This window comes from Rissa tridactyla, chromosome Z (genome assembly GCF_028500815.1).
Source record: "Rissa tridactyla isolate bRisTri1 chromosome Z, bRisTri1.patW.cur.20221130, whole genome shotgun sequence".
Taxonomy (NCBI): domain Eukaryota; kingdom Metazoa; phylum Chordata; class Aves; order Charadriiformes; family Laridae; genus Rissa; species Rissa tridactyla.
In genome coordinates, this window is record NC_071497.1 from 69856043 (window position 1) to 69869805 (window position 13763).

At 40.9% G+C, this 13763-nt stretch overlaps 1 protein-coding gene across 2 annotated transcripts in view; it reads right to left on the reverse strand.

Annotated features, from left to right (window-relative positions):
* PARP8 (poly(ADP-ribose) polymerase family member 8) overlaps positions 1-13310 on the reverse strand; it is a 123770-nt gene extending 110460 nt beyond the window's left edge. For both annotated transcript variants that reach the window (XR_008463834.1, XM_054185827.1), the window contains exons 1-2: positions 13187-13310; positions 12364-12418 (exon numbers count right to left, since the gene is read on the reverse strand). Coding sequence is in view for 1 of the 2 variants with exons in the window: in XM_054185827.1 (XP_054041802.1) it covers positions 12364-12418; positions 13187-13277 (146 nt within the window). In the remaining variant the exon portion in view is untranslated. The remainder of the gene's footprint in view (positions 1-12363; positions 12419-13186) is intronic.
* Between the last annotated feature and the right edge of the window lie 453 nt (positions 13311-13763).

Genomic DNA, 13763 nt, shown 5'->3' on the forward strand with positions numbered 1-13763 from the left:
ATGATCCCCAAAGCAAGTACTGAACACCCTGTGAAGTGTGGAGTAACAATTAATAGTATAATGCACCTAATGATACATGCATTGGTACTGATGGAAATACCAGAAGGTCTCCTATATTTGGGGGAACAGCATTAGAAGATAGTTACTGGAGAGAGACTCCCAGAGGTCCATAAAGAATCTTTTTTAAAGAGTAAGTAGGCTAGTAGCCTGTAAAATGAAGAATGGGAAACCGTACAAAGCAACACCTTTTTTTTTTCATTGCTTTGCAGTTCTATTTAAAACATTTCCTGTAACACATAAGACCATACAGCTTCTATTGGTTCAAGCTAAAATGCATTCCTAGACCTGTGCAGCATCTACAGTGAAAGATCTGAAATACAGGCTTTTTCTAAACACCTCTGTTCAGTCTTACTTAGGTACAACAGAAATCTCAAAAACATCCCAGGTAAAAGAGGTTTTTAAACCTAAATCAGCAAACAACTCAGGCTGCAGCTGCAATTATTTCAGTAGTGATTTTTTTTCTAGCCACCCACATATTAGACACCGAAAACAGAATAACGAACAGCAACAAACGTGTGATTGCTCTGATTAACAGTCTGAGCACCCGTTGTTAGTATGGTGAAACTTCCCAAGAACTGAAACCAGAACTTCAGGTTATACGTATAATCTGAAGAGAACTGGGAGATAAGCTATCTATAGCTGCTCCATGTTGTTAACTTGCATAGTATAGCTGTTTAATAACAACTATTTCACATCTGTCTTCAACAATATGAACACAACAGATCGCAGTTTTTGCCAGAATCAATCAGTATGCAGAGCACCTCTCTGGAAAACAAAAGGCCAGAAGGAATGGAAAGAAAACTGTAATTTGCCTACGCTCTCCATCAGCGTGGCTGAAATGGAAATGGCATGGTCAGGGTTGGTGTGAAACCTTCTTTAACTTCTGCAGAATAAAGTCATCATGATCTCTCAAGACGCAGTGCAGAGGTGGTACTTTCTGTGGGACAAGACCTTCCTTGTGCCAGAGGGATCCTGTGGGAACATCTGCGTTGCACACAGACAAGCAAGTGCTGTGTCAAGCTCACCCTAGCACTGAAAATGCAAAAAGAGACCAGCGTGGTGTCTTGGCTAGTGCCTTTGCTCATGGGGTTGCACCACACGTGTAAACCCGAGACTTGGGTGCCACACTGCCGAGAGCACCTGTTTGCTATGCAGGAGAACTTCTCAGGTCTCTATCACTTCAGGCATCTCTGCCTTATTTTGCTGTCATCCCTCCCCTTCAATACAAGCCATTCCCAAAGAATATAATTTAGATCTCACTTTATCAGCTTCCATGAAACTTGTCCTTACCTTGTAGGCTAAAATTCAAACACAAATAATGTGTAATTTCACTTTGGTATATAACTAATCACGCATATATTAAACTCTTCCACTAGAAGTCAATGAAGATAACATACTGCATTTATATTTAGCTTTGCTCTATTTAAACTTCCTTAACAAGATGAATATAATTATAGACAGGTCCTCAGTGCTATAAGTTGGCACGACTTTACTGAATTCCATGGCAATTTGTCAATTTAAATTAGCTGAGAATATGATAATAATGTTACATCACATAAAGTACAACAGAGAAATAACCTGGGACAAAATACAGATGGGAATAAGCTGCAAGCAAGCAGAGGAATGGTGAAAGGCTCATTAATACTAGCAATTTATGATGATTTGCTGGGCACTTTTGTCAAAAGTTCTGCAACTGTTACATGCACTGAAATATGCTGGAAACACTCTAGAAATTGCCACGCCAGACAAGACGTGACACCTTTCACATGGCCTTGCAGCCAGAGACTTGACCCACTCTGCTGTTGGCTGGTGACACCTTGTGAATAGGGGAAATGAGGAAGGACTTTGTAAGCACGGTAAATGCTTTTCTTGGCCCTAAATGATGACTGGTTTATGTGCTCCACGAGTGAAATCAATAGCTTTTGTAATTTTTATCCCGACTCATGTAACTTCAACTCCTGGTCTCTTCACAGACAGCAAATGCCTAATCCTTATTAGCACACTGGGAGGCCAGCGTCTTCCACACATCCATGCCAGCCTTGAAGCCAGACAGTGCTAGATGTAAAAGGTATTTGCACTTCGTATCTCTGTGTGTTTGTTGTCCTTGGCAAAGGTCAGTTTTTAGCTGAACCACAGGATGAATGTTTTTTCATGCCTTAAAATAAAGGCATACGCTTTTTAATATCTAGTTATTGATGTTTAAACACAGAAACAGTACAGTAAGCAATTATTCACCACGAGACAGACAATATAAAACAAATAAAAGCTTATCAGTAAAATATAAATTCAGTTACAGAAGAGCCTGAAGTCTCCTTCAACTCATCTACTCCTTATAGTACGGTTCACAGGGAGAATACATTTCTTTTAATTCATTCTATATAGCTAAAATAAAATAAACACTAGATTGTCATTTTAAATGAGAATACCAAAGCAAATAAAAAAAAATGTAATAGCCAAAACATGGAATTGTAGATGTCCTTAGATTACTGAGCAAAATACCTTAATAAGAACTAAACTGGTGGCTGCTAATCCATGTAATTTTACTTCAGTAATGAATGTAGAACAGCTTTAACCAACACTGAAGTTTGATGTAAAAAGTCCAGCAAAGCTAAATCTGGCACAGTGAACATGTAGAAGCAGGACTCTATGCCAGAGGCGATGCTGTGCTTGTGTTATACAGGTATTTGGGGGGAAAAAAAAAAAAAGAAAAAAAAACCAACTACGGGCACATATGTCTGCTAAAGGCAAGAGAGCTTGCACCTTTGGTGGGCTGACTGACACTTTACTTCACGCTCTAGAGACCGATACTAAACTAATTTTAAACTTCTGTTGGCCTGAGTTAACAAAACTAGTATATGCCCAAGGAGATTCTTGCAGAGGTTATGGTCCTCTCATTGCCACCTAAACGTATCCGGTTTCACTCTTCCTGTCACACACTGGCAAAACATGAGTCCTCCTTCAACATAGAAGCCTACAACATCCTACTACTGAAATTTTATGCCAAGCCTAACAAGCCTTGTTCTATAGGATGATTAGAAGCCTTTATAGCAAAACAATTCTCTAACTTAAAAGAAAAGAATTAATAAGCTGTTTTCAGCTGTAACGCCATTAGAGCTACAACCATGCACAAAAGATTTCATGTAATAGTCATAGAACTGTATTAAAGCAGTAGACTACCTTAATTTATATAAATCCCTATCTATAAGAGAAGGCTGTTTACAGTGTCCATAACTGCCATACCAAGACATTAGCCAAATATATGTTTTCCAAAAGTTTTTAATACTTGCAGGTTACATTTTTTTGTCTGAAATACTGAAATAAAACTATTTTTTTTGTTGTTTTTTAACATTTCCACTGTTTTGCACAAATATATACTGCAATGGCCAGATTTCACTTTCTGGACAAAGTCAATATATTCCTTTCAGGTGTTTCCACATAATAGTCCTCATTAAGAAATCACCGTTTCTATTTCGACCAATGGTTATACCTATACAAAAAGCTCTGAAACCATGTTGGGACTCAGCTTAAGATTTAATACTGAGTGGCTGAAAGATAAAGAGGTTTTCATGTGGCCTAGCAAATTATGTTCTTAAAAGAGGACTCTGTGACAACCAGGTTTTCAGATGCTAAGGCTAAAAGGACAGAGGAAGAAAAGCATGGTTTTGACAACTGGCCTTCTGTCTGCGCTCTCTGCAACACCAGCGACTTGGTAAGAATGCATGACAGCAAGCTTTTTTCCTTGGATAAATTGCAGCTCTCCCACCATCCAGAAAGGTACTGAAAAATGAGAATACATCTGGAAAGATGGCAGAAAACAGAACTCTGGTCGTCGTAGCTCCCCTCCAGGTGAAAAAAATGACCTGGATTGCCATTCACTAAGAGCAAGCAGGGTCAAATAAAAAATTGAGCAGCATTGCTGTGGACCCAAGCGAGCCCCATCACATCAGAGGAATTACTCGGACTCATACAGCTGTAATTGAGATCAGGCAGCTGAGTATCAGCAAGTACTTTTATGACAACGAAGTGCCTCCTGGTTTTAACACCTTTATCAACCTGAGGTACTAATCTGACAGAAAAGCATCCTAATTATTTTCATATTTTGCTGTATGTATGATTATTACGGGGTGAGGACTCCCCATCAAAGACCAAGTTTTCAACATTAAGGAAAAAGAACAAGCAAGAATGAGCAACGCCACAAAAATAAAATAAAATAAAATATTCTACCATTTGCAGAAAAGCTAATGACCTGGAATACCACGTCTAACCCATAGGCTGTTTTTTTTCACTTGAGAGCAAATGCTGTCTGTCACAAACACCTTATTGAGTAGAAGCATGACAGCTGAACGGTGCAAAGTTATCCTGCCTTCTAGCTTGGCTCTTAAAATATGAAAAATTCGTATCTATAAACATAAAATGGAACATTCATTTAAAGCAACAAGATGACAAGATGGCAACCTGTAATATATGAGATGAAATGTAGAATGCTACACAGTTTGAAAGGAACTTATTCTTTAATTACATACTTCTCTCTACAAATGGTATATCACCATTTTTTGTACTCTCTTTCGGCAAACAGAACATTTCATTACACAAGAGACACGCTGTTGTCCCTTGTCTTTCTGATCAATGCCTTGAGGCTGGAAGCAGACATCCAGAGGGTTTGTTAGTTTCTTTGAGCTTCCTCTTTGCCCTCGATTCTTTGCTCCAGACAGGCTCCCACTGAGCACTGCAGAAGTCTCCCTCAGAAGAAAGTGATTCAGCTCAGTCCTCATTGCCAGGACACACCGTGGTCTTCTGCAACAGCCAGGAGAAGCCAAAGCCTTCTAGAGGGCTCGGGCAGGTACCTGCCTTCAAGCAAGCTACAGGAAGAAAGATGTTCACCCTCCAGCCTTTCCCCAAGACTGTTTTCTGCCTTGTTACCTTAGGTGAGCATGTGCCGAACCATGACTTAGTCCCACAGGATTACACCGTGCCAAAAGCACGCACGATGGTGCTTGGCCCTTGCAGTAGGGGAACACAATGTCTGACATAAACCTCCCTGGAGATAATGGGTCCTCCCAGGAGAAGTCTGACTCATAAAAGCAACAATTGTTCCCAGTCCTTAGGCAAGGCTCCTTCCTCCCATAGAAACAGGCTGGATGCAATCTTGTGTGAGCGTGCAGAAGGCTGTCAGAGGAAGGAGATGTTACTTCTGTACCTTGTTTAGTCCCTCTTCTTTCAGTGAGATTTTCTAGCTACTGCCGTACAGGATAGTAGGCTTATCTTTATGAGTCAATTTTACCCTTACCAATTTTAAAGGAGCTGCTTTTCCTCAGATGAGGCCAGTTCAATGAAACATCTGTAAAAATCTGCACCCTCCTGTAGCAAGGAGGACATTAATTCTTAAGAGCTGTCCTCTTAAGTGGGATTTATTTACTGCCAAGGCAGAATTATACATTGGAGTTTTTCTAGATTTACTCACATTTCATCCCTTTCTTAGTTTTAATTGTAACTAAAGTGAACTATCCCAGCAGTTTAAAATTTACTTTCCAGCTAGGTGCTGAAGCTTTTTAAAATAAGTATTTTGACTCTGAGTGATTAGACTCTTGACTGAAATGAGAATTCATATTCTGCACAGTAAGTAATCCATGGAAAAAATATGCCAACAGGTATCTCCATCTCTTTATTTATGAGCAATGAAAAATACGGGGAATTATTAGAGACTAACAGGAAAAGCCAGAAATGGCATTAGTCCCAATACAGAGAAAAGTGATCTAAATTAATTTTGTCAGAGTGGACTCTGCTTTCAAATTTATTTGTCTTATCACATTAACACTTTAACAATGACAGCCTACAGGTCTATTTTTAGGTACTTAATATGTTAAAATATGTGATGAAAGCAGAGAAAGAAGAAGTTACTGAAAACGTTTTCTGTAAAGACGTTCAAGCACTCAAGCAACTCTGTGCTGGTGAACCATTCAAACAGCAGTGCATACATTTGTATGGCAGCAAAAACACCTGCATAAAGATTGTGATGCTTTTTAAAAGTGCTAAGCAACGGCACAGTAATACTGAGACCACTACATGGTGTGGGAGTTCAGCACATCTGAAAACCAGGCCATTCATTTAAGCGCCTAAAAACACGTTTTTCTCACAGAAAGGTAGATGTTCACAATTTGAATGTATTGTTCTTAGTATCAGTACAGGGTGCAGCTAAAAGAGGACAGCCACTCACTTCACCAGACCAGTAACACATCTCCACAAAACCATGCTCTCCCTGAAGGATGTGATTTTTCCAAGATGCAATGATGGGGACTGGGTTAATTTCAGACAGAGCTGGTTTTCTAACAGCAAGGCGAGAAGAATCTGTTAGACACAAGACCATCAAAAAAAAGGCAAGCTCAGAAAGACCGTGAGTAGAATGGTGTTGATTTTGCTTTTCACAAACCCTCAACGTTGCATTTTTTCACATTGACTTTTTTACTATGGTGTTGTACTAGATCTCTTTTTAGAATGAATCATTTGTTAAATCACACCTACTGAAATTCTTGCAGTATCTATCAAAAAACTATCTATAGGAATGTATGGGTAGGTTTCATGTACATACTGCACTCTGCCAATACTAGAAGGTAGTATAAAGTCAGAATAGGTATGGTAGCAGGAATTCACAGAACGGAAAATGCTTTTTGATTTTAAAACTGAAACTTAATTAATACCTGACACAAAACTGTTTTTAAAAGTACCCAAGGCTGTATTCAACCTTATTTAATCTACAGAACCTTTAATGAAGAAATGGAAATCATAATGCTTGCCATGTTATATCTAAACTAGATTCCTGTCTCATATCACAGATTTCTGTCACAGGAAATGGTGCGGTCACAGGAAAAATGTTAAGCCGTATTTGATAAGAAAGTTAAAATTGAAAGACGATGTACTATCAAGGTATTTTGAAATAGCAATAAACAGATGGCTAAGTACAAGCTGTGTACCTAGTTTTCACCCTTCTCTTACTGTAGTAGAGGTATATTTTAGGAATGTAATTACATATTTAATAACCTGAGCACAAAGTTAAGCACAGCCATCAGCAACAGAAGATGAACTGTGCTTGTGCCAGCCCTTCCTAAGCCCTGTATAAATCCGATTCCAGCTAAACTAAAACCATTCAGAGCAATGGATTCCAAAAAAATCATCTTCTTAAGTCATACTTTCATGGATACTTTTCATCTTATGTAAGCCACCGCTGCTTCCAAAAGGAACAGTCCAACCTTCTCTTCCCAAACCTTGCATAGCCAGGCAATGAACACTGCCAGGCAATGAACACGACAGAGCAGCTAGGTTAAAACTAACCTATCCAAAAAAGGCTGGTCTTAAATTACATCATTTTGGAAAGGAAAGAAAAAAATGAAAATGCTCAGAAAACTATTCCACTTCGGTATTTTCTGATGGACACAATTTTATGTTTCGGTTTAACAAATGTTTTTCAGTTCTCTCCTTCCTCTTTTGCTACAGTATATATAAACTGAACATAAATTTTAAGATAAAAACACTCATCAGTTACCCCCAAACCATTTTTCTTCACCACTTTTTTTGTACTGAAGACTTTCAGCGTTATGAGAGTGACATCAGAATTTCCAAATTATTCACCAAATCGAATCTCTCATGTAGGCAGTTTTATTTAATTCATGTAAGCAGCAACAGGGCATACCACTAACAGGGGAAAAAAAAGGTTATCTGTATCTATTTATCATCAAGTGGTTCAAACACCTGGTGGACACAATGTGCTATGACTGCCGATAGTGGTTTTCATCTCTAGCTATAGAAAGCCACAAGCAATTTAGTTACTCTTTCAGAGGCATAGCTCCCCAGCTGTGAAATATTTCACTGCTACAGTGAGGTGGGAATTAATTCATCAGTTTACATGAAAATTTCTGATACTACAATATTAAGCACTATGTGGTAACCTCTTGAATAGAAAACAAAAAGCCAAATATTCAAAATCAAAACAGCCTAAATTAACAATTTGTCATTATTTTAAGCAAAAAACACCAATTACTTCAGACCAAAACTCAACTTTTCTTGCTTCTTCAGAACTGCCATTGTTATAATCATTGTGCTAAAGTATGGAAAGCAGAACACAGGAGTCCTCTATGCAAATATGAGATGGGAATTTTGCTGACAAAATTAATGTGTTCCATTCTTACAGGTCTTATCTAGTTTCTTTACAATATGCTGCAGTATCTGATCTGTTCTCATGCACAGCCTTATTGTCATCATCCCTTTCTGCCAATGGAAGTTAAGTACATATTTGAATGAAGAGGTATTTATTTCAGGACTGATATGATGTCCTTGTTTAGCCTCAGAAAAAAAAAAAAAAAAGGGAGGGGGGGAGAGGCGAGAAAAACACTAAAAAAAAAGGAAACATCTTTTTTTCCAGGACAACCAAGCACTGCTTCTATGTAAACCATGTCAAATGACATACCAAGTGAAAACAACTTCAGGGCATCATGCATTTTTATTTGAAAGATGACAGTTCAACAGTTCTGTTCAGTCTGCACGGTTTCTGGAGGAGCAATGTTTCATACAGGGGCAGAAAATAGGAAAAAGGAAACGAGATTTTTTTTTTTTTTTTGAAAAAAAGATAACTTGACATGTTCACACTTTAATACCCTTTTTTAGATCCTGCAGTAAAAAGCATAAAAAATCCAGCCATTTCTGACTTTCTGCCAGATGTAGTTAAAGAAGAGTAAATCTTGCACAGTCACAGCGCCCAAATGAACACCTCACTTTATAAGCAATCTATCACCCTACTTAGTGCTTTCTGACAATTAAATTAAAAATTATTAAATTGATAAATAATCTGCCCCGTATTTAGTGCCCACATTATGCACAAATATGCACTTTCGCTAATAAATTGCTGATTACAGCCTTCCCAAACTGGGAAGCACCTCTGCAGTGTCAAACAACTCTAATTGTTTGGAAGTGTGAACGCTGTGGTGTTTTTATTTTTAAAGAAGTATAGTGAAATACAGTCCAAAAAGTTTAACTGAACTACATAGGTAGGAGATCATTTATGATAATTCACACAATATGTTTGTATTTACAGAGATTATTCCCTTCTAACTTTTCAAGAAAAATCCTGCAAATGCACAATCTCCATGAAGCGTATTTATGCCCATCCAGTGATCATTTACACATAGATTATTTACACAATATAATAGCTTAATATCACCTAAAGGTCAAATGTTGGAACAGGTCTATATGAAGAATAAAAAAATAATAGTTTTCAGTTGGTTTCCCTGGAACTTCTGTACTTGAACAAAAGCTAAGTCATGCCCTCGGGGTTTGGTTCGGTACTTTACTGTGGGAATACAAGTTAACTCCACTGAAGTGATGATAAATGTGCTCTGGATCAGGCCCATCTATTTGGATTGATCTGCAGCGTGGTTATGTACTACCTCAATATTTGAATAGTACTAATGTAGGAAGAGGCTGTGCAATCAATGCAAGCAACAGGGGAAAATCAGATAAAGACAGAGAAGCTGGCCCCAAGAAGAAAAATCTCACACAGATAAACTTAACAGTTTAAAGAACAAACACAAATAAATCTTAGGTCTTCACCATAACTGAAATAATATTGGTACACTGACTTCCATGGACTTAAACTGATTTATTGAGAATCTGGCTCTCAGTTTATAAAATAAGACTACTGATAAATGGACCTAACAGGCACTAGATGCAATTACAGTATGCAGAGGACAACGCTCAGTGATGTTTAACTTGCAAGTATTGTCACCTGCCTTTTGACAAGGGTAAGACAAAAAATCCACCTTCTCAAACAGAAAGCTTACTGCCTTCTTTTAAGGGTTTCCACTCTTGTATCTAACTGCTATGGCTAAAACAAAGCCATAATACACACTGACCTAAAGGAACATCAAAAGGAAATAAAGCATAAAAAAGACTTAGTTCCAAGCACGACTAATGAGTGCTACAGTCCTGTAATCTTCCTTACACACCATTTTTACTCTTACTCATTTAAATCTGTTTCTTGGTTTGAACAACCACCCAGTGAACATCCACCCCTTTGCCCATTACTCAAAAGCCCGCATCCCTGTCAGTTGGAAAAACAAAGTAATCAGGATGAATATCTGAAGTAGGTGGACAAGGCCTGCGGATGATACTCAAGTCTATGATCATGAGCTAACAGAGGTTTTGTAATTCAGGGACAAGTCCTGAGTGCAATAGTCAAAAATGGGAGTCACCCCTCAGGCAGCTCACAGCTGCAGCAGTGGCAGGAAGAAGAAGAAAATAATCACAGCCAAATGCAAGAAAAAGATCCTTAGAAAGCCTTGTGCTCTCCTAACCCAATACCGCGTACCAGTGACTGCTGTTGACCCTGTACTGGAGACTTGCCCGAATGCTGCACAGTGCAGTATGGCAGCACCTTCTCCCAGAAGAAACCAATAACTCATCTTCCATGTGAGAAAATGAAGTTTGGCTCTTAATAGTCAAGGCTTAGGGTCTTCATTTTATGTACTTCACAAGAGAGCTTACTACCGTAAATTGGCCACTCAGTACACCACTCTACACTAAGAATATTGTAAAAAGTCTTTCTAAATCACAATACAAACAAGCAGAGAACATGGAACACGTATCTCAGAGGATACTTTTTAAATGTCCTTAAAATGTGAAAAGGAAAGTGAAATTTGAGTATGCTCTAAATAATAACGCACTTCCACCATTTTCTGTAAGCATAATGTTTGTTTCTCAATTCAGTTTGTATTTTCAAGGTCCTGAGACTAGTTTCCAGTCAAGTTTCCTAAGCAAATGCTGACCCCAGGAAAAATTCAAGGCTGCGGGATGTAAGGTCGTCTTCCGTCTCTCCTTGTACAAGTGACAACGTTTTGTTTCAATATTTATAAACCAGTTTGTTTCCCATCAGTTATGCCCTCAGGCTTTTCACTTTATTCAGCTTGGAAAATGGAAACAATAGACAGGTTTCACTTCCCGATCTCTTGCTGCAATATTTGGTTTAGAAAGCTGAGCAAAGTAACTTTCAAATTAAATTGTTTTAATTACATGATAAATAATATTTCTGATGTATAATTTTTACTGTATCAAGCCTTTCAAAATTGTCTTTTAAAACAAGACCGAAGTGTATGTTTTCTTGTAGTAAAATCCTAAATGAAAGAGTATACTACAAGCAACCTAAAAATGCATTGATTCTCAGCTGCTGGGTGAACTATTCCATTCCATTGAAAAATGACAGAAGTTGTCTTTTCTTTTAGTGGGAAGAGGCAGGGTAGCAAACTGGGAAAGCATTTTTCCAAGCAATCTCTCAGCCTGTGGAACATCTGCAAGCCTGGTCCTGCAGCCAGCCCACGGAGCATGCACGGGGGAGAACCGATGGCTGCGGGAGTGCTGTCTGCACTGAAAGGTTCCCTTGCAAGGAATACAGTACTTTAACCTGGCATACCCCAGGAAAGAAAAACAATTGCCAAAGATATCAGATGAACTGGGGCGGGGGGGGAATCAAACCAAGACTTATTGCCAAGTCTAATAAAATCTGGCTAAAAGATAAGAGCATGACGTAACATATACTGTTAACACCTTATTAAGTAAAAAGGTAATGAAGAGACAGGGAAATGAAAAGGATGTGCATTCACGCTTTTACATGTATTTCCTTCTGAAAACAGATAAACACAACAAATGCTGAAATATAATTAAAAATGTGTACATGCACAATCCAGTTTATAACCAAAAGCTCAGAACCACTTAGAAATAATATTTAAACTGCCATTCAATAACAGCATTTTTTAGCCTTATAAGCTATACTGACATTTCACTTAATGTCTCAGGAATCTGATTTGGTCAATCGCTCACAATCTTGCATCTGTCATGGGACTAAATATGGCTCTCATGCAAGAGAATAAGGTGCTGATGTGAAATTTGCCCTATTGGTTATTAAAGTTGTAACTTTTCGCAGTTTTTTAACACGAATTAACTTTATATCACGTTGACACCTTTGCTATGCTTCTGTTAAGTTTATACCTAAGCAGAAATTCTGCATATCCACATAAAAATGAAAAGAAGAGAAACAGTGCAGAGCAGCACTCAGAGGAATGAGCCTCTGACAAGTAGGATCACCTTTCTGATCACCTCCCTCCACGCTTCCTCCTCCTCGGTTTACGTTTGCACGAAGGCAGATGATTTACTGATCCTCCTTGCAAACGGAATGGAAACAAAAGAAGCCTGCCACTGTGTTGAACCACTGCACCTCGCTGCCACCAGGAAATGATTTTTTGCTAAAAAAAAAAAAAAAAGTACCTTTTGGAGCCTCCAATATAGGTGAAGGTAAAGGTGGAGTCTGAATACCTGAAATCTGAAAGACAAAGAGATGCATTATTACAACTTGTCTTTATTTTGGCTGAAATAACCGAGGTTTTACAGAGCAGCATTCAGTTGCCGACAAGGGGGTGGGTGGAAGGGGGGTGGGGGGTGGTCGGGCGTGAATCAGACGAAATGCAACATCCCCCAGCCGCCCCCCGCCCCAGCCCCTCGCAACAAGTGCCTGGTACTATGGCAACGGCAGGGATTTCCATTGTCAGAAACGGCAACAGGCAGCCACAAGCCGGGCTCCTGCGACGGCCCATCGCGGCCGGCACCGCGCCGGCACCGCGCCGGCACCGCGAAACCCCGGGGGGAGGCGGGGGGGAGAGGGGGGTGCTAGCACGGAAAGGTGGGACGCTTGTCGCCGGCCGAGCGGGGATAAAGGCATGCACCGAGGAGCAGAAAGCACAGGGGCTGCGCCGGGCTGCGCCAGGCAGCGGGGGGGCCACGCACACGGACACATTCGCCCACACCCGCCCGGGTTTGCGTGTGGCCGCTGCCACCATCCCTGACTCGGGATGTGTCGTCGTCCCCCCCACCTTTCCCGGCCGGCGCCTGGTCCCATCTGCCCTCACATGCCCTCCGGAGGAGGAGGAAGAAGGGGGCCGAGGGCAGGCACACGCCGGCTCGGCGGTGGCCCCTCGCTGCCGGGAACAGCGGCGAAGGGCACGGCCGCCGCGGCGGCGGCAGCCCGGTGCGGGGCGGGCGGCGGCGGCAGAGCCTCCGCGCCGTCAACCTGGCGCCCGGGAGAGAAACTCACCTGCAAACAGGCAGTCCTTCTCCGCCTTGCACTTTTGGATCACAACGTCAATATCCTTCTGAATCCTCTCTTGTCTTGAACACATCCCCATGAAATAAATCCCAGGGGAAGAAAAAAAGCAGCCTTTATTTCCACCCCACCCCCCCTCCCCGCGCTGCCAGTTTTTTTAATATTCAGTCCGAAAGATGGACCCTGGGGCTGGCGGGCGGGAGCCTCCCCGGCGGCCCGGAGGGATCCGCTCGGCCGGCTGGAGGACGGAGGAGGAGGAAGGCGGCGGGAGCCGATCTTGCATGCCCAGATGTGCCCGCCCAGATGTGCCGCCGCTGCCGGCGAATGGCAATTTCCTCACAACGGATCCAGCAGCGGAGGGTGGCGGCGGCGACACGGGAACCCCCCCCTCTCACCCCCCACGCCCTCTGGGTTTTTTGGGGTTGGCTGGCTGGTTTGTTTTTTTTTTTTTTTTTTTTTTTTTTTGGAGGAGAGAGGAAGGGAAAAAAAAAAATAAAGGGGGGAGGGTGGGCAAGCCGACCCGACCGCTCACATCCCTGCCCCTCCCGCCAGCAGCGGCGATCGCCGC